At 46.4% G+C, this 23,132-nt stretch overlaps 8 protein-coding genes across 8 annotated transcripts; 3 read left to right on the top strand and 5 right to left on the bottom strand.

The window, feature by feature from the left end:
- Positions 1 to 1,361: 1,361 nt before the first annotated feature.
- Positions 1,362 to 3,048, bottom strand: GGS22DRAFT_171286 (scytalone dehydratase). The gene is made up of 3 exons (XM_047962573.1): positions 2,436 to 3,048; positions 2,275 to 2,372; positions 1,362 to 2,211 (listed from the first exon to the last, which is right to left on the bottom strand). The coding sequence occupies exons 1-3, from the start codon at positions 2,461 to 2,463 to the stop codon at positions 1,777 to 1,779; spliced, it is 561 nt and encodes a 186-aa protein (XP_047815820.1). The 5' UTR covers positions 2,464 to 3,048; the 3' UTR covers positions 1,362 to 1,776.
- Positions 3,049 to 3,582: 534 nt separating this feature from the next.
- Positions 3,583 to 6,338, bottom strand: GGS22DRAFT_53154 (putative MFS multidrug transporter). Its single transcript, XM_047967349.1, has 8 exons — positions 6,260 to 6,338; positions 5,737 to 6,207; positions 5,376 to 5,657; positions 5,146 to 5,299; positions 4,898 to 5,079; positions 4,647 to 4,827; positions 4,235 to 4,586; positions 3,583 to 4,152 (listed from the first exon to the last, which is right to left on the bottom strand). Exons 2-8 carry the CDS (start codon positions 5,899 to 5,901, stop codon positions 3,687 to 3,689), a joined length of 1,782 nt encoding a protein of 593 aa, XP_047815819.1. The 5' UTR covers positions 5,902 to 6,207; positions 6,260 to 6,338; the 3' UTR covers positions 3,583 to 3,686.
- A 355-nt stretch (positions 6,339 to 6,693) lies between these two features.
- Positions 6,694 to 8,368, top strand: GGS22DRAFT_171271 (short-chain dehydrogenase). The gene is made up of 4 exons (XM_047962572.1): positions 6,694 to 7,411; positions 7,572 to 7,734; positions 7,800 to 8,122; positions 8,209 to 8,368. The coding sequence occupies exons 1-3, from the start codon at positions 6,725 to 6,727 to the stop codon at positions 7,931 to 7,933; spliced, it is 984 nt and encodes a 327-aa protein (XP_047815818.1). The 5' UTR covers positions 6,694 to 6,724; the 3' UTR covers positions 7,934 to 8,122; positions 8,209 to 8,368.
- Positions 8,369 to 8,587: 219 nt separating this feature from the next.
- On the top strand, positions 8,588 to 10,352 carry GGS22DRAFT_53232 (MFS general substrate transporter). Its single transcript, XM_047967350.1, has 3 exons — positions 8,588 to 8,975; positions 9,048 to 9,684; positions 9,757 to 10,352. Exons 1-3 carry the CDS (start codon positions 8,854 to 8,856, stop codon positions 10,255 to 10,257), a joined length of 1,260 nt encoding a protein of 419 aa, XP_047815817.1. The 5' UTR covers positions 8,588 to 8,853; the 3' UTR covers positions 10,258 to 10,352.
- Positions 10,353 to 11,413: 1,061 nt separating this feature from the next.
- On the bottom strand, positions 11,414 to 12,273 carry GGS22DRAFT_196147 (uncharacterized protein; the record flags this gene model as incomplete). Its single annotated transcript, XM_047965779.1, has 2 exons — positions 11,414 to 11,935; positions 12,232 to 12,273. 2 exons carry the CDS (start codon positions 12,271 to 12,273, stop codon positions 11,414 to 11,416), a joined length of 564 nt encoding a protein of 187 aa, XP_047815816.1.
- A 1,763-nt stretch (positions 12,274 to 14,036) lies between these two features.
- On the bottom strand, positions 14,037 to 15,336 carry GGS22DRAFT_171268 (uncharacterized protein). Its single transcript, XM_047962571.1, has one exon. The coding sequence runs from the start codon at positions 15,061 to 15,063 to the stop codon at positions 14,596 to 14,598; it is 468 nt and encodes a 155-aa protein (XP_047815815.1). The 5' UTR covers positions 15,064 to 15,336; the 3' UTR covers positions 14,037 to 14,595.
- Positions 15,337 to 16,550: 1,214 nt separating this feature from the next.
- On the top strand, positions 16,551 to 18,419 carry GGS22DRAFT_171264 (putative short-chain dehydrogenase). The gene is made up of 3 exons (XM_047962570.1): positions 16,551 to 17,123; positions 17,176 to 17,827; positions 17,917 to 18,419. Exons 1-3 carry the CDS (start codon positions 17,010 to 17,012, stop codon positions 18,225 to 18,227), a joined length of 1,077 nt encoding a protein of 358 aa, XP_047815814.1. The 5' UTR covers positions 16,551 to 17,009; the 3' UTR covers positions 18,228 to 18,419.
- Positions 18,420 to 18,525: 106 nt separating this feature from the next.
- On the bottom strand, positions 18,526 to 23,006 carry GGS22DRAFT_171263 (uncharacterized protein). Its single transcript, XM_047962569.1, has 4 exons — positions 22,695 to 23,006; positions 21,864 to 22,635; positions 19,538 to 21,806; positions 18,526 to 19,479 (listed from the first exon to the last, which is right to left on the bottom strand). Exons 1-4 carry the CDS (start codon positions 22,969 to 22,971, stop codon positions 18,586 to 18,588), a joined length of 4,212 nt encoding a protein of 1,403 aa, XP_047815813.1. The 5' UTR covers positions 22,972 to 23,006; the 3' UTR covers positions 18,526 to 18,585.
- Positions 23,007 to 23,132: the final 126 nt, after the last annotated feature.

The raw sequence follows: 23,132 nt of genomic DNA, 5'->3' as shown, positions 1-23,132 counted from the left end.
GTTCTCCATGGCCTTCACCGCTCTCCCGACCGGTTCCCCGGCTGCCGGAGTCCGGTTGGTCTCACCGGCGGCACGTGGGGGTTGTCAAACTCCCAGCCTTGGGCGTCCCACCACGCACGTTGGCGCTTTGGGACGCGCAGCACAACAGTAGTCTAGGTCACGAGGCTATTTGGACGTCTCATACGTCCGCTTGCGGCACGCAGATGCATGCCATTACATGGTTCTTGTAATCACCGGGTTCGCTGCTCGCTGTGGATTATGTAAATGCCCAAACAGAATCGCGACCGCGGTCTTGGTAAGACCGGTATGATATGATCCATGCAGATTCTCAACCAAATAAAAGTCCCTTTTTTGTTCTCCGCATGAATGAAAAATTTCCACATCTTTACGCGGTCCGCGCCACATAAGCCCAGCCCTGGTATCTTTTCATCACCCAATCAGGTACTTGATTCCGAACCTCATCACCTCTTATCGGAGATATCTCGAGCTACACAAAAAATCAACCTCGATGTACCTTGCTTACTCTCCGGGATCAATTAAAGTCGATCCTTGAATCATTGATGGCGGCTACGTGAAAGTACTTGGATACTTTGCTCGAATATCCCCGTTAAGCCCTTAACTCCATATTTTGAAATATCCCAACACGTGGATATAAACCAAGTATCCCTTTGACCGCCAGACATGGGTCAGTTTTTACCCCGCTGAATTTCATGGGTGTCTGGCCTATCAGAGAATGATTTAAGGTCGTATTGTTCTCAAAAGGGCAAAACGTTGCATAAAATGACTAGGGAGAAGCCAGATCTTGTCATTTAATTGGCTAATCGGCGGTATCCTTGCTTCGATTCGCCTTCTGGTAGGTCGGATACCCATGAGCTTTAGCGGGGTAAAAACTGACCCATGTCTGGCGGTCAAAGGGATAAGCCATGACCTTGTCGTCGGGCTGCAAGCAAACCCATCATAATATTGATATTAACATGGGTGCTATAATAAGAACATTCAGCCTTGAAATATGCAAGGGGTTTTTTATATTTATTGAAATTGATCTTGCGACCTAACACCTTATTTCATGGGTGAAGTCGAAAAATTTTCAAATATGACTTCTATATTTAACTTCCTGTTCTCCAATCATTACCGGCAGCGTTTCGATACGAGATGTGACGTGTACGTCAAAGCACACAAATGTCATTATTGACAGGAAATCGTAAAGCGCGTCAGTTGCGCCAAGTCACATGAAGCGTCGAGTATGTGGGTTAAATGAACCGGTCTCAGCCTTAAGATCTAGATGCCAAATGCAAGATGCGATCTTTCATGTCTCATCCACCTCGATGTAGGCAAGTCTCATATTTCAGCTCAATTTATCAGGGCAGTGTATTTTGTGTCATATGTATCAATTCCTTGCCTTGGCTAAAAGAGACAGAGATCCAATGATTGGTTGTAGAAACACACCGTATGTCACGCGGTATCAAGTAAGTTACGGCAGCAAGATGTTGAAGACTATTCGGAACGTAAGAATAATCCAAGCCAGCATGATTATAATCATACACATGTAATGTAGGTGCGCATAGATAGAATTTTCATATTCCAACCGATGGTTCATTTTACATATCCAGATGTGTATTTCCTCGTCGACCCAACAGCCAACCGCAAACCCAGTTGTTTCTTCCGGTTTCTTCGCAATATTCATCCAACACTAGTACAACCCCTAGAGAACAACCACATATATCTCCCCAGCCATCCCTCCCTCCCCCCCTCTTTCCCAATTCCACCAGAAGGCACTCATACCTCAGCCGCGACCCTCTCAACCGTAACACTAACGCCCTGCGCCTTCGCCGCAACCTCCTCGCCAAACTCCTCACGGCCGCCCGCAAACACCTGATCGAAATCATACTCGGTGAACCTAATATCCGGGTACAAGCCCGCGAACTTCCACACGCCGTCCACCTTTCGGTACCAATGCACATTCGTCGAATGCGCGTGTCCCTTCACAGCGACGGTCTTCCGGCTCGCGTCCGTGTACCGCTGATGCGGGACACGTAGCTGATGCGTCCCGACGACTTCGGTGTCTGAGATCTTCTCCCACTTCGTGCCGCCGATGAAGTGCTGCGTCGACAGCAGCGGGTCCCCGAGAACCGCTGGGCTCGATATCATTGTGATGAATTCTTCTGCTGGCATTGCTTCCCATACTTTATCTAGGAAGGAGCGGTAGTCGATCTAGTTTCGTGCGTGGTGTTAGCTTATTCAACCCTATGAGATTGGTTGGTTGGTTAGACATACGCGAAGAGTGGGCGCGATGCATTTTCGCAGCCTGCTCCAGTCCTTGCTGTCGTAGCTGTCAGCCCACTCGACCAAGCAGCTCTGCAGGCCGAGGTAGTCTAATCGCGATCAGTACGGATGCGCTGCAGATACGCAAAAAGTGGTGATATTCTTGGACATACCGTCGAAGCTGATATTTCCGGTAGTCATCGTGTAAGGCTTCGAATGCGAATCAGGCGAGTTTCAATTCAGAACCAGTAGTAGAGCTGGCTCGACCTGTCTCAACCTTAACCTTGGTGATTATTTATCTATGGTATTCCCGTAGATTGCCACCTCGAAACGGAGCTCCGACGTGTCCGTAGCTGAGACAGAAAAGTCCGTTTGGATTTCCAACGTCACCATTAAATATCATAGGCGATCATGTACGATCCTTCGGGACGGGGTGGTCTGGTTGGTAGTTTGGTAGTCCGTACATAAATGTACCGGAGTTCCCCACCCACGATATCGGAACTCAGGGGCTTGAGACAACCACCGTATAATACTTCCTCTTCGGTATTAATTAACTAACTCCCTACCAAGAGTGTAATGCCATTTTTAAAATCGCTTAGAAATTCTATTTAGCAAGAATTACAAGTTATTTGCCCAGGTAGAGTGTAGGACAAATATGTTCAGGAATACGCCATGTGAGATGACCGACAGTTAGCGTCGCAATGAGAAAGCCTGCCTGATATTTGGGGTTACACCAGCCAAAATCCCACAGGAAAATCGAATAGTGACTCGTTGAGTGGTCGATCCTTTTCCATTGATGATATGATGAGGGGGTGAGACGCCATGTCTCAAGTTTTTTGGGGAGTATCTTAGACCGATCGATAAAGCAAGTTCTTAGTACTCGACAGTACTGGGATTTTTCAACAAATGCGCACCTAGTTAGACGGAGCACATCTCAGACTAAAAAGCATTAGCATTTTCATCAACATCTCAGCCTCTTCAGCAGAAGACTTGCAGATTTTAGCCGATATTCGTTTACTCGGATATGAACCGATGCTAACCGCTTCATGGAACTTCTCAGTGTAGTTCATAGTTGTGGATATCTTCATAGGCACTGTGAGTTCCGGACTTCGCGACGTATTTTAAATAGTGCTTCGGCTATTGGTCCGATTGAAGTTCACCGGTGGTTCATTCTCATTGATATAGTGCGGGACCCAAGAGTTAAGCTGACCATATAAATGTAATGGTTCATGTGTGACGTTTCGCAAACTCTGATTGGATCTAATTTGATGCAAGGCAGTTGGTTTCAATTAATACTTTAATATTCAATAGGTGGGCGTAGAAAGAAACTAAGGGTATAATGTCTAAGGAGAGTACGCAGTAAGGGATATGTGCACTTATACAGGGAACCTACCTACATTGTAGGTAGTTAGAAACATAAAGCCTTACGGAAGAGCAGTTTTTCTCTCGTTCGTCATAGGATTCGTTGCAGAGGCGTCCTTTTCCTTATATGCCTCATTTCCAGCTGCATTGACAACCAATTTGCTAGCCCCTGATGCTCCCTTCTCGCTGGTACTACCCGGGCCGTGGCCTCTCTCGGCGGCATGGTCACCGGTAAGGTTCTTGGGTGGGACCTTCCTCTTGACTGTGAGCCACTCCATAGTAACAGCGCCCAGGATCGCGAGACAGGCCATGCAGAGAGCAACTACGAATACCACGCGTAGCGAATCATTATAACTTTGTAGCGCTGCTGCGCGGTACTGCGTGCTGATGCTATCGAGGAAGTCAGTAGCCCCCACGCTTTGAATAAGCTCGGAGCTGATGCCCGGAATGTCGGAGAGGCGGTTGGTCAGCTGAGCGTTGAGCACATTCTGTCCGACGGAGACGAAAACTGCGCCAAATAAGGTCTGCCTATATATAGAAAGATATAGGAATTAGAAAATGGACAGATGTCTTGGTTAGTCTTTGGAGATGGATTTAGGGGGTAGCTTACCCGAAAAACATCAGCGATGCACCAATGGCCACGTCTTGTTTCGGTAGCACGGTCTGAGCAGCCATGTTCGGGGCCTGAGAGGCTAGACCTAGACCAACACCATATAAGATCTGGTAACCGATCCATTCCCCCTCCGAGGCATAGACCCCGAGGGTAGTGAACAAGCCGGCCCCAATTGCAGAGAAGCAGACCCCGAATATCAAAGACGGTGTGTAGTAGCCGATATATGAGACCAATTGACCGTTTAGAATTGATGTCGCGGCAGTGAGCAACACCATGGGAAGAAGGTCTATGCCGCTTTTGACGGCCGATTGGCCCTGAATGGCCTGGAACCAGATGGGAAGATAGTACACTGTCATTTGGTTTTTGCAGTTAGCAAATGGTGTCTACTTGATATATATAAGGCACCTACGAATGATTGTCTGATGTGCACCGATACACATGCTTGCCCAAACGCCCGATGCGATGCTACGTTGAAGAAAGAGGCGCGGTGGTAGAATGGCTTGCTCGGGTAACAATATTTGGACCAAAATAAAGGCGATCAGAAGTAGGAAAGAGACGACAAATAAGGCGATAATCCGACCATTGTTCCACTGGATACCCAAGTTAGCCATATGTGTTCGGGATCGACGTGTACGAGGAGAGGCCTAATGGGAAACTCACCGAGTACGTGGTACCACCCCATTGTAACACAAGACAGAGACAGATAATTCCTGGAACTAGGCAAATGAACCCTAGCAAATTGGCCTGGTACAGCTTCTCTTTTGGAGAGATCTTGGTCCCTGGTTGATCGGGTACGTGGAGCAGAAGAAATACTAGAACCATGACCGCACCTCCGATGGGGACTAGTATGGGAGTGTCAGTCATATATCAGTCATAATACATCACGGGACATCTCAGAATGCGCTTACGGTTGATATAAAAGCACCATCTCCATGTGACGTTCGTGGTGAAGGCGCCTCCAACAGTAGGCCCAAGAAGTGAAGCGACACCGAACACGGCACCAAATACACCCTGATATTTAGGCCGCTTTTGCAACGGGACAGTATAAACAATGATGACCATCTGGAGTTAATTATTGTTAGCTGATTGATACGTTGAAAAACTGCGACGTTTATCTCGGGGAAGGGGAAGAGCCTACAACACCAGGAAGAACGCCTCCAGCTCCCAGACCTGCGATGACTCTACCAAATATGAATGCAATGGAATTTGGAGCTGCACCACAGAGGGCAGAGCCAACTTCGAAGAGTAGCAACGACGCCAAGAAAGTAGTCTTGACAGGGAGAAACTTATACAGCTTTCCGAACACTAGCTGGAACGAACAGTTGGTTAGCAGATACGCCGTACCGTACCAGCCAATATCATCCTTCGAGTTGAACGTGTCGGTGATCTGAGGGATGGCGGTCGAGATGATGAGTTTATCCTGTGGTTTGCTTGTTAGCTTTAACCCTCCTCAGTTGACAAGTAGGTATAGTTCGAATTCTAGTGGAAGGTTATCTTACTAGAGACACTAGGAACATTGCCAAAAACGCGGACAGCATTACCAACGCAAACTTGAGCCCCGATGGACTTGCAGGATTGCTGGCTTTGTCCTTCATGCCGCCCATCGCGCCTTTGCTCTGGTCTATCTGCCGCATGATTTCCCCTGTCCCGTCTTTGGAGGTCATATTGAGGATGAAGAATTGAGTCCAGTGTACGGAAAGACAACAGCTGAAATGAAGAGCAAAGGAACCTCAAGATATAAAAGTAAGGCAAGACCGCCATGGTCTCGTAATACATGAATCCCCCAGCGCCGACGTATCGGGTGTTGATTTGAAAAAATGAAGATACCGGCGCCGAAATTGATTCAAGGCCTCCGATTGGCAGAGATCTGACAGGCACCCCTATATAAGACCCTTGCCCATTGCTGTTCTGGGAAGATGAAATTGATGCATGTCGAATACTGAGCGCACCATAACCTGTTATCTCTGTAACTTGAAGCTGTTAGATATCCCCATGCTCATTTATCCCATAGATTTTACGTACCTATTGACTCTCTTCATTAGTTTGAGGTCTGTCAACCTCAGTGACCCTGGTTACGTATACCCAGGCTCTCATTGTATTATGATTTCATATTACATTTGCAAGGGTAGCATAGTTATGTAGTTGTCAGCTCGCTTCGCGGAGCAGGTCCTCTTGGGATATTTTATCCAGTCCATCGTCTCTTGGGATTGGATGGCTGGAAGTCGGATCACTCTGGATTATCAAACGCACTTTAAGAAGTATTCGGGGTCCTAAGAATACTTCTCGACGCATACTATCAGTAAGAACGTATGCGGAGTAAAGATGCGGCTGCGTGTGGCGTAGAATCGAGGCGTTACCTTCTAGAATCATGATCCAATGTCTTGGCATTTGAAAAGACCGAGCCGACCGAGCACCGAGGTCAATTGGAAGTTCAAACCTGTGCAGCTCGTGTAACACAGTACTATTACTTCTTCTTACATCGTCAAGATGTCGTTGTACATCGAGGCACTCCGCCAAGTCTTTCCTGGAAAGCCCACCTACACCGAAAAAGACATACCGGACTTGTCTGGGAAGGTATACGTCGTGACTGGCGCGAACACGGGAATCGGCAAAGAAGTTGCCCGGGTCTTGTTCTCTAAAAATGCGGCCGTTTGGGTAGCGGCGCGAAACGAGGAAAAGGGCCGGGATGCGATTCGATCTATCCGGGAAGCACATCCTTTGTCCACGGGAAGGCTAGAATTTCTACTCCTGGATTTGAGCGACCTATCAACCATCAAGAAATCGGCTGAGTCATTCCTAGCAAAAGAGACACAGCTGCATGTCTTGTATAATAATGCCGGGGTCATGATGCCTCCTCAGGGGAGCAAGACGGCTCAGGGATACGAATTGCAGCTAGGTACCAATTGCCTGGGACACTTCCTTTTCACCAAGCTTCTCACGCCGACGTTGGTCGCGACGGCAAAGGCATCTCCTAAGGGTAGCGTTCGCGTTATTTGGGTATCGTCAAGCGCAGCTGAACTTCTCTGTCCCGTGGGAGAAGGCATCGATATGGACAACCTCGACAACACGCACGACATATTCTACGCGTATAGATACGGCGTCAGCAAGGCCGGGAATGTGTATCAGTCGACCGAGTACGCTCGAAGGCACCGCGAGGACGGGATCGTCAGCCTTGTAAGTCGCTTGGAAATTAGACCCCATTTCCCCGTTGCGCATCGACCACGTTTTGGTCTGGGTAGACACCTGAGCTAAGCCTTGCTGGCGTCGGTGGAGATTTAAAAACAAAGGGGAGAGAACCCCTGGTAAGCCCAGAATGTTCTAACCTGATCTGCAGTCTTTGAACCCAGGCAACCTCGCCTCAGAACTTGATCGCTACTGCAATCCGATCGAAATGCTTTATCGGAAACTGACCGTGTATCCCGTTATCAATGGAGCATACACAGAATTGTTCGCCGGCCTCTCGAACGAGGTGACGCTCGACAGATCAGGCGATTGGAGTAAGTTTTTCTTTGTCTCATCGCGGGTACTTTAGGTATTGAGTGCTGACATGGTCCGTTATTAGTCGTTCCATGGGGACGGTTTGCCGATATTCGCAAGGATATTCTCCAAGGATCAAAACCCCAGTCGGAGGGCGGCACCGGTATTGCGCAGAAATTCTGGGACTGGAACGAGGAACAAGTAAAGGCTTATGTATGATTGAAGCCTACCTGGCCAGCCTGGCATAATTATTTTCATTTTTATTCGACGAGAAGAACGGGCAGCAGCATTGCATAGGAGAATATAGTATTCGGAACTCCACCGACCTTTGCGACACCTGCATACGCTGTAGCTGCGTAAGATTGACCAATCCGATGGAGTCGGGACGCTTGTCGCCGAGGGTTCTTTGTATGTTTGTAGTAAGGCAATTATCCTTGTCTTTTCATTCGCCCTACCGTCACCAATTACGAACCCTGGCTGATTCCAACCGGAAGGATTCCCTAGGTACATACCTAGTACCTACCTGAAGTCCCTTCCCTTTCATGCAGCTTACCGAGCCGGGTAGGAGGGTGCCTGAGACCGACAAGGACTTGACTAGGAGAAACATGTTGGCTAGGTAGTATTAGAAACACTTACGTATTTAGTATTGAACCCAAAATCTTATCATACAGGATTTCGCCTCCTTCTCTTCTTTTCCCTCTCCTTTTTTGTGTTGGTTTCAATGGCTGTCTACGTGGACAAGTCAAATATTCATGTTGCTGCAACTGTAAATGTTGTAAGTATTGACAAATCCAGAGCCTGCCTTCGTAGGATCTCCATCCTACTGAGAGACGAGAGAGACCCCTTCTAAGCATTTAGCCGACGTTGAATGCTACGCCAACATTACTATAGAAAACAGTTGTCGGATTGCAGGGCGCATACGAAGATAGGCACCTTCTCTATCCAACCAACGAAAGCCACGGAAGTGGTTGAAGGGTTTGTTCTGCATTCCTCGGCGAATCCGTGACGAAAAAGACCGACCCCTATAGAAGTGCCGACTCGCGCCGGCTCGCACAATTTCCAAGACATTTTTCTTCTTCTCATTCTTTCTACTACAGAACTCTTCCATTTCGTACGATTTGGGCGAATTGAGAGAAGCCATGAATTCGGATAAAGAGGGTTCGGTACGGGTCGCGGAGTCGCCTCAGTGTGATAACGAGACGGCGCCGATCGATCCACCTCCGGATGGTGGCCTTGGATGGCTTCAAGTTTTTGTTGGACAGTAGGTCAATATATCCACTTTAACCTACCTCACCTGGCGCCATCATTAAATGACTAAGCTAACAGTCACAAGTCTTGCCCTATTCAACACCTTTGGTTGGTTCAACAGCTATGGCATCTTCCAGGACTACTACACGGAGGAACTACAGCTACCTCTATCAGCCGTATCTTGGACCGGGAGTGTGCAGGTGTTCCTGTTAGCCTTAATTGGCATGTTCTCGGGCCGCCTATTCGACGCGGGTTACTTCCGGTCGCTAATTGCGATCGGCTCTGTGCTCCAGCTCTTGGCCATCTTCATGGCATCCTTAGCCACAGAATACTGGCAACTCCTCTTGGCGCAAGGGTTCTGCGGAGGGCTCGGAGCCGGCATCTTGTACTGTCCAATTATCGCGAATGTAGCCACTTATTTTCGCCGAAAGCGTGCCCTAGCAATTGGCATAACCACAAGTGGTGCTGCGACGGGTGGCACCATTTTTCCAATCATTGCTCAGCAGCTGCCAGGCAAAGTTGGATTCCCATGGACGATGCGAGTCATGGGGTTCGTCGTGATGTTCAACGCCACCGTGATGCTTCTCTTTGCTAGGACGAGGTTGTCACCTCGGTCTAGGGGCCCGCTTGTCGAATGGGCCGCATTCAGAGAACTGCCCTATACTTTTTACACAGCAGGCGCGTTTTGTCTTCTGATGGGTGTCTATTTAACGTACAATTATGTGAGTTCCGTTTACCCTTTGGTCCGCCACTAGCCGCGACCACCTACTAAGCGCTCTGGCTAACATTTTCAGATAAACACATATGGCAGAATAGTGATAGGCATGGATGCAGAGACTTCTCTGAATACGCTCTTCATCGCCAACGCCGTCGGTGTCCCAGGCCGAATCATTCCAGCACTTGTTTCCGACGCCTATTTCGGGCCGTTCCGGACATTAGTGCCGCTCTGCGTCGGTTCGAGCGTTTTGTACTTTGGCTGGATTGGTATCCGGGACCAAAGCTCGCTGTACGTATTCGCAGTTCTATCCGGTCTAGTCAACGGCGGTGTTCAGGCCATATCAATGGCGGGCCTGCCGTCCTTGACCAAGGATCTGAGCAAGGTTGGTGTTCGCAGCGGCATGATTATGACCATTGGATCCATCGGATGCTTATCTGGCCCGCCGATCGCTGGGGCGTTGGTAGATGCTGCAGATGGACGATTCATGTATATGCAAATATGGGCGGGTTGCATAATGTTATTGAGCGCATGCTTTGTGGCTGCTTCGTGGTTTGCCCGCACAAAGCAAGGTGGATGATGGAGCTTGCATTAACACTTCATTAATGCCGATCTCTAGTGTTCTAGACCACCAGCGTATGAAATATGTTCATTGAATTGACCTTATTCGTCAAGAGATTTCATATCTAAGATTCAGCAAAGAGCGTGCAAGATTTTCCAACGTCGTCGCCACGTGAAGCGACAATTCATAGCAGCAGCACAATGAGGCCTATAGTGGAGCTCGGAAGATACCGAGTACCACGCTGCCAAGGAAACTCATTGGACCCCAATGATGAACGCTTAAAAGGAAGGGGACACACATTGGATAATCCCTAACACATTAGAGTTGTGATACGAATGAGGACAACATTGGACAACATGCCAAAATATCTCCTATTCTGATCATACAGACAACTTACCTATACATTTCAGTGGGTAGTGGGTGTTAGCTGTGTAACGCAAGGGAAGGTTGTCAGACTCTCGAGATGGGCCAAAATCTACGCGATACGAATCAGAGGTAAAAATCAAGTAGCTATCTGTTATTTACCAGTAGAATAGGTAGAAATAATCAATATTTAATACCTATTACCGACCTGAGTGCTCATTTTTGATATGATACGCACGACTGCGTAATTAAATGTTATGTCCCTAGGTAGAAAAGGTCACTTTCAAGACTTTCATGAATCATTTTCTCTTTATAGAGGAAGGTCTTCACGCCTATAGACTTTGCTTGATTCTCCTTATCGACTCAAAAAGGGTTAATTGATTTGACTTGCGAGCATTGGTTCAAAGGAAACTACTTCCCATTAATTGCTTAGACAAGTAACAGAATCATTAACATTTCACTCCATCCAATCAACTAATTCAATTAGGAGACCCACATTCCTTTTCTGGTATTCCTGACGTAGTCTCCGACCCATTAGACGAGCCGTTTATGCTAATTTTAACTGTCACAAGAAAGTTATTTTCAAGACACTTTAATTATAGCAAGCCTTTTTCATTCATCTGCGGTTAAAGAAAAGCAAGTAGGTCCCGGGTCAGGGCATTACGCATGACGAGCCAGCCCTGAGCAGACCCGACAGATAGCGTAAAGTGCTGTACTATAGACCGCCTCCCTAAACGTCTTTGTCAAACCTCATAAACCGCATCCCTATCCCCAATCCGTTTCTAGTGATGAGAGCCTCATGTGTTCTAGATCACTGCGGCAATAGGCCCATGGAATGAATTATGAGGCCGGGACCGACGATAAACACCGTATAGATGAGAAATACTTGAAGCTCCATCTCGCATTCTTCAGCTGACATTCCACCTTCGCAGAAGGAGAAATCGAAGAGACCAAACACGATAAGTCCCGCGAGAACAAGACGACGGAGAATGATAGCCTTCTTGTGCTCAGATTGCGCGAGGGGAGAATCCTCAAGCTCGTCGGATTCCTTAGCCATCTCCTTCGGCTTGTCGGTGCCACTCTCCACCTGATCGTGTACCTTTTGGTACTTCTCATTGAGGTTGTCGATGCGATCACCCAAGGTGAGCAAGGCGGGAGTCAGGTCACGGATCAGCTGACTTGCTTCTCGGGATGCCTGGAAGGTAGTCGCGATGTCCTTGTTTCGGTCCGAGTTCTCCATAGAAGAGAGGCCCTCTTCGGCAGATGACGCCATCTCGAAAGTCAAAGAGTTATTTGCAGTCGGGGGACTGTAGGATCCTACGGTCGCAAGATCCTAAATTATATATTAGCAAAAGTAAATCCTGATAGACAGGAGAGGTGAATTTCGAAAGGCCAGACATTGTTCGTCTTTATCGGCAGGATCGTAGCAGATTTTTTTTTTTGCAACAAGCAGTCATAGAATCCCCAAGTGATGATCAAGTAGAAAAAGAGCCTGGGAGGAAAATGATAAAATCGTGGTATTGTTTTCACGTGGATGATGCTGCGTGAGACGCGTGGAATATTTCGACGAAAGGGATATAAAATGGATAATCTAGGAATAGAGAAAAAAATATGAATTATTGGACTCACTTGACGTTTCTGGTCGTCTCCAGCCAAATTCTTAGGTGCCATTGTTAAGAACGTTGATCGATACAATTGCTTGGGAAGACCTGTGCTAGGTAGGTGATGTTAGCTAACATGTAGCAATAAATGAAATTTCGTTGAGCGAAAAAGGCATTCGGTAGTAATATTGAATATATATATCAAATATAGTATAACTAGAATATACCTTTTAAGATTGAGTCGATTTGTTAATGAGTTGAGTTCGCGATCTGATTTTTCGTGGTAGGGTGAGGAGACGCGATTGTGAAGTTCGTGAAGAAAAAAAAATATGGGAAAGAAAGAAAGAAATGTTGTGGTAGAGGTGGGATTAAATAGAAAAGTTGAATCAGATGAGGCCTCGTCAATAAAGTTTGTTTGCTGGGAACGCGCAAGTATCTGTGGAAGTAGAATGGTAGGTGACGAGAATGGTGGGTTGACGACTCGTCTCACGGGCAACTTCGACCATGGCAACGCACACAAGTCGCAGCTATCAGGGCATTTACACTCCCTAAGTAACTAGGTATTTGTTGGAGACAGAAATACATTCTATTCGAATTGAAAATGTATATTTTTTACTTATACCTAGGTACCTAGCTGAAGATGTCAACACATAAAACATTTATAACAGGTGTAAAACATGTACCTTTTGCTATTAATACTCTTTTTATTGAATCTCATGATAATATAGAGCCCACCAATGCCTACTTACATAGGTAAATCAAAACTCATTTCTACACACTGTTCTACCTTCGTCTTTAAAAAAAAAGTTACCTAGGTGCTTTCTAAGATTCTATCATTATGGGTTAGGGACATCTTCTGCTTTTCTACCTGGAACTTTCTTATAATATAATGGCCTATATATATCAAATGAATAGTCAGTCATTTAAAATGATTACAGCCAATGGTTTTATAGATCTAACATGTTACAAACATGTACTGCTATAACTGGCACTCCTTGGTCGCCACTAAGACACGATGGGGGGGAAATATGGACTGATAATTAGGTACCTTAGTGACTGGTAGTGGAGTACTATCTCCATGGTAGCATATTGCCGTTCCTTCTCTATCTGCTTGGATGTATATATTTGACGTTATTTACACCGTTGTCCACCTGTCAATGTCGTCAATATCCTCGTTGACTACCTAGTACCCAATTAGTAGCACAATAATAAAGTACCCACTATAATAACTACAGGGGGTTTTGCGATTTAACGCGCTATAATTCAGCCCTATTAATGATCTATTAGCGCGCCTCATTACTAAAACCTCCTATATATATCACCTTTTTTAAGAATCCATATGCTATAAATACCCAGAAGCGAGTCAAAATAAGCACCTTAAAAGTTCTTGTGAGATATTAATAGGTATACGTCATTTAACGAATTTAATTGGTTAACGAATTCATGGTGGGAATAACTTTGGAAGTCTGCTAGCACTAACTGCAAACACCACCTGGACAGGATGCTAAAAACCCACTATAAATTCCTAAGTTTTAGTTGACTTATTCCCCGAAGCAGGACCTATGTTCCAAAGCAACTTCCCTTTAACAATGCACCAATTTTCAGTAGACCGTGAAATGGGTTGACTTCGACCAGCCAGGTTTAGATATTTGCTATTCTTGTCATTATACTCAATTATATCAGGGAATTCTATAGATATACCTTCCTTACCTAGACTCTGAAGACATACTTGATGTCGCATGCATCAGTGATGCGCATTAGTATGCGGTATGAAATAAATCATGATCCCTTCAGCACATTTCCATCTTCACATCACGAGCAAGAGATCAATTGTCATAGAAGAATATCTTATGATATTAGGTAGTCAACGTACCTAAACAGGCACCTATACTTAGCGAAGTCCGCTTAGTTATTCATACACCGAACCCCAGGTGGGTTAACTAGGAATATTCAAACAATTTTTGTAGAATACACCCGCCGCGACAGCGCGAAGCTGTTGTCCAGCTGTAAGTAGCACCATCCATGTTAGAACGCCAGAGCATGCTTTGCTGGCAACCAGATAGCCCATCCCATCCCATTCCAAACGCCAGAAACCGAAGGAGTTGTTTTTCCCAATCCGAACACCCGTGATAATCAATAATTCCATCCCTATTTTTTTCTTCAATTGCTTCCAATGCGGGGGTTTGAGGATGTCTTGTTGAGACGATGCCGTCTCGTCGGTCGGCCGGACCATATTCCCGTTCCCAGCGAGCGCCGCTAGCTAAGACGTCGGTAATCCGCCTATATAGATGTGGCGGGCTGGACGAGGTGAAGGTGAGGTCCGGTAAGTGTGTGTGCATATGCGATCTCTTCCCCGCCGCATTTCAGGACCAGCTGAAAGCGGAAATCCCGTTCACTTCAGATGGGGCGCCGACATTCTTCTGCGGAGGAACATGGGGAATTCGAAGCCGTCTTCGAAGCTCAGGGCGTTCCTTCGGTGGTGTGCAGGTAGGTGGTACATGTCGTACGCGGTATCGTCTTCGTCCAATGCGGACTCGCAGTCGCTGAGGGCTGGACTGCCGGGCTCTAGTAACGAGAATAGGGGTAGTTCTGGTAGAGCTCCACTTGAGCTGGTCTTCTTGCTTGGCGCTGGGATGGTGATAGGTTGGGTTTTGGAAGCACGGACGTGAGAGGTTGTTTGTGCCATTATGATTGAATAAGAATTGTCTTTGGTATAATTGATGATTGTTTGTAGTTGGTAGTTGTTCAATAGTATCGTTGGAGGCTTGTGCTTATTGTTGTACTGTTGCAGTAATCTGGTTGATAGGAGATAGGATGCATGAACTGGTGGTTGAGGGATGGAATATATACCCAGATACATCACAAAGAATCATCTGAGGGAAATTAGTGATCAAATTATGTTACTATAAACCACCGAGCCATTCTCGTCTCATCGGATAAACGTAAAAGGTTTCAGAGTCATTTCGCAATGCACTCAGATGCTTTCTAAGAGCATAATTGAAAAAACGAGCTCAAATGGCATGTTGTTTTCGGGTGTATGTGTTGAGCATCGTACGATTCGGGATCGCCCGGTCGTCGATGGCGGCGCGGAAGACCAGTGCGAATAATAATACGATATTTAATTGAACTTTACACTGCAGACTTCCAGATCGTTCCCCACAGTCGAGGGATTCCCCGAGAATTTCACAATCCCACTTTTAAATGGCCAAATGGCTGACGCATATGCCAAACTTTTGAACCCGGTGGACAATTTTCTTCACTTCACGAGTTGATCCGATGACTGATACATATATCCCGGAATTCTAAACTGCTTCGTTGCCACTGATCAAAGTCGGGAATTCGGAAAGACTCATTGAGGTCATAACAAAGCCAAGACCACAGGATCAATTGGTATACTTACCTAGTTCCTATCTACTAGGTAGATACTTGACAGCTCGAGTTCATATGGTTCTGGAAAGATGTGGGACTATCCTCGGGAAGACAGATTCAAGATGTCGTTTCACTATCTAGATCTAAGAGATCGAACCATTCCACGCGGAAACAACGAATTGACCAATCGCGGAACCGGGAAGCTTCATTTACCCCAGGTAACTAGAGTGAATAGAGTGAATAGAGTTATGCACCTGACGGGAGATCGATATAAAAACGTCTTGGCGTATGATTTTTCGATCATGAAATAGATGAGATAGATGAAAACAAGGCATGTATCGTGTAACTATCATCAGAGTCGAAGAGGTCCGTGCAGTCGAGACCCACCCGATCGTGCTTTCTTCATGCGGGGAATTCCGGGAGGAAGTCCGGCTTTCGATCGTATCTTAAGATCCAGTTGTCGTAAGAACAAGACTAGAAAATAAAAAAGGTTTATGTAGGTAATAATAATTATTGAGTAGTTCGAGTGGGTGATTGAATATTTTGGGTTTGGCCATATTTTATATATGTACCTTCACTCACCTGCTACTTAAAACTTAACAACACTTCATGAAAGCTGTCAGTAAACCCTCGAATAAGCATAAGTAGTATTAGGAGATGTGGGGTTGGCAATAGAAGTTGGAAAATTGCATACAATTTTGCTCGACCCTAATTCTTTTTTTTCTTTCGCGAAAGTAAGTAATTGTAGGGATGTCTTCAATGTGGAGGTTATCGAGGCTATATAGGGACACCTGCGACACTTATCATGATAATATTATCGCGAATGGAGACCTTGTCCGGCGTCCGCGGAACGGCACGTGTGGGTGTCCCGTCACAAGCCTCGGAATTATTGACATTAAATTGTCCGACATACCTAGAAATGACTCGGTTTTAGGGGTCTTCCCGGGAATATAGATTATTTCCGATAATCCCATCAACGTCCTCCAACATAATATCAAATGCGGTATCATGAATTACGATTACGAGATCTACAGTCACGGCAGCAAGGTTCTGTCAAGCTAGACGCCAGCTGGTCTACCGCATAGCCGCAATGCCGACACTGTTCAATTGGCATCCATGGATGCCTTTGCGTGGTATTGCAGCGACCTGCCAGCTGCGTGCCAGATTCCACACGATTACGTATGCAGTATAAGCTAGTGTAATACATGTTCGTGTATCACGGCAACATGTTGGGAGGAGACATTTGGCATCTTCGGTATCTTCGATATCGGAATTAAGAAAAAGTGTGTATATATACAGGAATATATTTCGATCTATGCTGGTATCATTCCCAGTTCCAAGTCAGTCCTCATCGTGCTTCCTCGAAATCGTTGATATTCACCTAAGAAAACTACCCCTTTATATTGAATAAGAAGTCTAGATACATCCAACATCAAAATGACGGCCACAACACATAACTTCGATCAGAGCACCGACGCTTTGGAAGTCGCCAAGGCCTTTGCCGAAAGGGTGCATGGGAAGACCATAATCGTTACAGGCGTAAATCTGAAAGTAAGTTAGAAAGATTATCAGGGGAAGCCATATTAAACTAACATGTCTAAAGGGTATCGGATTTACGACTGCGCAAGCATTTGCCTCTCAGTCCCCGGCCCATCTTATCCTTGCCGGCCGCAATCCCGCCAAGATTGAAGAGGCTATCAGCGCGCTTAAGTCAGAATTTCCCGATGTTGACTACCGCTCCATTAAACTCGATCTCTCTACACAGAGAACTGTCCGGGCTGCAGCAGCCGAGCTTCTCTCTTGGTCAGACGTACCTACCGTCGACATCGTTGTCAACAGCGCCGCCGTGATGAATTTACCCGAGCGAATCATCAACGAAGATGGACTCGAGATGCAATTTGCCACCAACTACATCGGGCACTTCTTATTTTCTTGCCTGATCATGCCGAAACTCATCAAGGCCGCTCAGAACAACCCGAAAGGAGCTACGCGTATCGTAAACGTAGTTTCCCTGAGCCCTACTATGGCTCAAATGCGGTGGTCGGATCTCAACCAACTGAAGATAAATAAAGATCTGCCCGAGGCCGAACAGCCCAATTACACGACACACCGAGCTTGGGGAGAGACCAACCCAGAGGAGAAGTCGTACCTACCCCTCGAAGGCTACAACCAGAGCAAGGTGGCTCTGCTGCTGTTCAGCATCGCGCTAAGCAAGAGACTCTACGAAAAATACGGAATCTTGAGTGTGGCACCGCGTACGTAGCATCAAACGTTTTCTTGACCCCTATTTTACCCCACTAACCCCGCCCCCTGGAAAAGAAAACCATTGACACCTATCGTTTAGACCCAGGCATCATCGACACTGAACTCTCCAGGGATGCACCGGAATACGTGATGGAAGCAATAAAGGGCATGATGGAGAAGCGCGTCTTCACAGCCAAGACACTCGGCCAGGGTTCAGCGACAAGCCTCGTCAGCGCTTTAGACCCCAAGCTAGGGTTACCCGAAGAAAAGGATGGAAAGGAGAACTACGGGGCATTCCTGCTCGACTGTCAGATCTCCAACCTTCCACTTCCGTCTACGCTGTCAAGCGAAGGAGCTGAAAGGCTGTGGACCATGTCCGAGGAATTGGTCAAGGAGAAATTCTCTTGGTGAAGGAAAAATGATCATGGAAGCATGCTGGCGATGTAAGATATTGATTTTCGCATTATGATCCCCAGATGTTAAGTCTAAATCGCCATGTTTAGCCCGGGCGCCCCCCTAGGTAGTAAATAGTTTGAAAAGTTGTTGCGCGGGCGCCGCTTTTGTTACTGGTCCTTATATACAAATGAAGCCGTACGAGATAAGGCTATCGAAAATTCTTAGAGCGAGGGTGATGTAGATGTTTCAATGCGTGCCCTTTCTTGTCGTTCTTTTCGGACACTAAATCTTCTAGCCTCTTCAAATGAAAACGAGTTATGAGGTACTTGTATTCGTACTAAGAACTTGGTAGTTACAAAGAGATAGATTGTATTCACCTACGATCGAAGAGATCCCAGTCCATATCTATCACCCATACTTGGCCAAACCGGCCACCAATAGCAACCATCGATCCTACTATAGCTGATGATGCATATAAATGCGGTAACAAAATCGACTCTTTTCCATTTTTCATAATCCATCTACCGTCCGCGCTTATGCTGCAACGGGAGCCAGAATCCTCTGGCGGAACGGTCTTAACTTCCTGCTTGCTAATCTCTGAAAACGGATCCAGATATATGACTTCGGTATCGTTATAGAGACAAGAGTTATTCGTTGGATCGAATGAAAGGCGATTTAACAAGAAATCAACGATGTGTGTATATAGGCAGTCGCCTGTTTTTGCATCCCAGACATTGACCCTCCTCGACGAATCACCTGACGCGAGCCGCTGGCTATCTGCTGAGAATACTAACGACATTACATCAGCGTTACCTAGCGGGTGACTCCACAGGCGTACACCTGTTGCCGTATCCCAAACCTCAACAATACCAAGTGAACCTGACGCGAGCTGCTTGTCGTCGGCTGAGAAGGCTAGTTGCGTAGCCCAGCTGCTTTCGCTTTTAAGCAGCTGTAGGGTTTCGCCGAATATCGTATCCCAGATCTTGATGGTCCCCTCCAACGAGCCCGACGCGAGCCACCCACCATTGGCCCCGAAAGCCAATGATTCTACCCGGTCGTCATGGGCAGTTTCTTTACTCAGTCTCAACCTGATCTCGTTACGCTTCTCCTCAAAGAATGGCCCTCTGTCTAGGCTATCGATGGGGCTAAACATTCCTGCTAACGCATACATTTGTAATGGAGTACTTTCTATAATTAGTTTGTAAGAAACAATAAACTCGTGTGCGGTCTTGAGTAGTTCCTCTAGTTGTCGCGCTCCATTGCTTTTCTGCAGCTATGTCAGGTTGTCCCAATGCTTATATAAATAGGTACTCATAATAGCTTACCGCCAACTCCCAAAGTCTATGTATTGTATTGACTGCCTTCGGCATCTCGCCTATTAGAATAAGACATTCTAGCCAATACAAATATGTTTTCTGGATGAATGTATGGACTGGGCCACCATCTAGTAAATATTTCATTATCTCGATAGGATACGAGTTGATAAGGTGATCAAAGATGTAGACGCAGGAATATCTCATTGAATTCAACGGGTCGGGGTCAGGCGATAAGACCCCATTTATGAGGATCCTCGGACCGCTTAGACCGTAAATGTTACGTCTAAGATGAAGTGATAAGTGCTGCTTTAAAAGAAAGAAGAAATTGAGGTGGTGTTGCTCTGAGTTAGGATAAATAATGGAAGCATTCGAAAGTAAGATCTCTTTGGTTATTCCATTGGGAATCTGGATATGATGGTCTTTGATAGTTAAGAGAGAGCTACACAAGGTTATAATTCTTGTGACATCGTCTTCGGGATTCCCAATATTGGGATATAGTAGGGAAAGGGATTGTAATTCCTCGAGGTGAATGGGAGCATAAACCATGTCAACCATATACAGAACGTGCCGGCAAAACCTGCGATCATTCTTGTTGAGATTATGGATCATTTGCTCGTATAGCCCTCTCAAATCGGTATTTTTCTTACCAATAATCTCTGCTATATCCCCATTGTCTATGTTTTGAAGCTTTTCATAGACTATAACTACCCATATGAAATTACCGCTGGAGTAAGAATTCAAATAGCGTTGAACTTCGTCCTTTGTCTCGCTGTCATAGTGCTTCTGTTCCGCCAACAATTCTACTTTATGTTGGATAAACGCACGTATGGCGGTGGAGTTCGACTCCCGATTCAACTCGAGATGAAGCACGGCAGGCTGCTTTACATTATCTATTAGGTCATGGCTGGATACAACCCATTTGATATGAGGTGGAGAGTTGGTAATTAAATCGAGAAGTCCCGCTCGATTGGTTGTACACTTGTCGATATTATCAATAATTAGAAATGCGCTGCCCAATCTTGGATCATTGAACATGGCTTTGAGGATCTCGGACGTAGTATCCCATGCCATCGCTTCTTCGAAGGGAGGCAATCCGCCAAGGTCGAATATTTGCCGGACTTGGGAAATAAGCGGCGGCTGTCTGATGATCAGCAGATAGATCAGACCGCGAAGCACGGCTGTTGCGTTATTCCATTCCGAATTGGTAGCTGTGCAGAAGAAATAGGCTACATGGTCGTCTAGCTCTGTCTCTAGATCGTAAACGATGCTGCATAGAAGCATTGTCTTGCCTGTGCCAGGTCCACCCGTGATCCAGAGTGGTCGGCCTTGCGGATCTTGCTGCCATTGCTGGAAATCGGGATCACGGTGAATCCAGTTATTGATATCGGGTAATAGGCCGCCTCTTATATGCTCGACGTAACTCTTGTCTCTGCGGGGGTCAGTGAAGCCTAGGGATCGTAGGAATTGCTTGTCTTTATCTCCCTCCATGGTGTTGTCATCATCGCCAGTGTATGGCACATCTATAATTAAGGGTGAAGAGTCCAATATAGACTTTGCTGCGAAGGCTTCAAGAGTTAGATCTACTCCCTCGCCGCCCATATTTCTATCCAGGATGTATTGCCATCGTTGAGTGATGTTTGAGATCGCTTGCGTGTCAACCATCTCCCAAACATCAAGCCCAGAGTCCATGGGCCAGTCAGAGCCAGAATTCTTATTACTTTCCTTACAGTCGCAAGAATTATTCTCACACTGCAGCTCATAGATTTCTCCGACTCCATCGAGGTCACGTTCGCTATCGCCATCTCTTTGGGCATCTGACTTTGTATCGTCGAGGCCGTCGCCCGGTTCTCCCATTTCCACTGGGGCTAGAATTAGAGCTGTGGAAACGAGATGGTCTCTAACATGTTTCTCTAGAACCTCGCGGGCTTGTTTGCTGTCCCTATCCGGATACGTTTTCTCGATCTCTTCGGGGAATCCACCGCAGAATGGGCACTCCCGTAAGGGATGTTGATCACGGACCAGGCTATGCTTTACAAGAGTAGGTCGAAGAGATTCCGTAACCTCTTCTCTGTGGTGCTTTACTAAATGGCTTTCCAACTCTGCCGCAGTCGAGAACGGACTAGAAGAAGTCTTGCAATGCCAGCAGTGCCACTCGGGTTGGGTGTGTGTGTCGCGCATGTGGGCAAGCCAGCCAGTATACGTATCCGTACAAGTGAATGGCGAAGTACAGTTGTCGAATACGCAGAAAAATGGCTCAAAGTCATGTATGAGATGGCTCCTGGTTTAATCGAATTATTAGCTCAACGCCGAGAAAGAGATGCCGCGGTAAACTCACATCCATTGACTCTGTCCACTGGCTTCCTTCGCTGGGCAGACGAGGAAACAGTACGGACAAGTAAATGAGGCACGCCCAGGGTCTAGCTTTGGTATTGAAGGAAACTTGCCAGTAGAGATCTTGACAGACGAAACAGACTCTGTGCGCTTTAACTTGTTCTGGGCGGGATTGAGTCCCTTTGGGTCGAGCTTAGTGACTACCGTGGTTGACAATACTACGCTTGGCTGCGGCCGTACTCTCAACCCCAAATCGGCCACCCGTTGCTGTGCAAGTTCGATCATTGGTAGCGCGCTTTCTTCCTCTTTCCCTATGGCCTCGTCCTGTCGTAACTCTGGAGCTGGCTCATTTAGCGTCGATGTCTTCTTTTGGTGTTGCTCGAGATACGAGAACCGCATTCGACGTGTCGCAATTGATTCTGCCATACGTTCTCGTAAGACTTTGCTCGCTTTTGGAAACATATGATCAACTTTTTGATGTGCGCATCTCTCAATCAACTGGTACACTTGTTTATTCCGATCTATGTTTTTGAACCGTTGGATTCGTTCTTGGCGATGTTGGGTCCCTGCTTGGCGTACAGACAATGCTAATTGCCGAAGACTGGTGGTTGTATTTTGGATCGATGTCCAGATGGTGGATCGAGGCGGAGAAGCTTCCAGGTCTTTGAATACCTGAGGTTGCCTATATGAGGAAATAGACGAGCGATCCGAAGAGTCATCAGACTCACTAGCTGAAGAGATCTCTTCTTTGCTATCTAATTGAAGCATAACCTTTTCTATATAAACTTGATTAGAAGCGAATCGATTTTAGTGTGGGTAATTGGAAACCAGCTACCAAGATCACGCTTCAGAGCCACAAGTAGTTGTTGAACTAGCTCGCTAATTTCAGGCGCACTCTTCAGCCGAGAGGTAAGTGACTGTCGACCTTCACGGAACACACCCATATTCGCTGCCCAGATGTTGAAGCTCGCCATCAAGTCTATTGCTTCGGGCCCCGCCGTGGCCGGTAGCTGGTGGAGAAGTGCTCGGCATTGAATCGACAACTCTCGGAGGTCTGACAACGTCTTATCTGATGTGTGATCAATAATCGGTTCTTCATCGTTTCCTTCCATTTGTGATGTTTGAGAATATTAAAGAGCTAGGTGTATGCTCCTTCGTCAGATCAGGCTCGGCCACGACCTCAAAGAGCAAGGAATCCCCGCAATTCAGCCGCAAATACTACCCTCCCCTCTCTTAGGACCAATAGGATCTGTATTATACGCCTGACTAAGCA

This window comes from Annulohypoxylon maeteangense (genome assembly GCF_022496945.1).
Source record: "Annulohypoxylon maeteangense strain CBS 123835 unplaced genomic scaffold GGS22scaffold_17, whole genome shotgun sequence".
In the NCBI taxonomy this organism is placed as follows: Eukaryota; Fungi; Ascomycota; class Sordariomycetes; order Xylariales; family Hypoxylaceae; genus Annulohypoxylon; species Annulohypoxylon maeteangense.
Note: the sequence above shows the minus strand (reverse complement) of the source record. Positions and strands in the feature narration are given on the sequence as shown.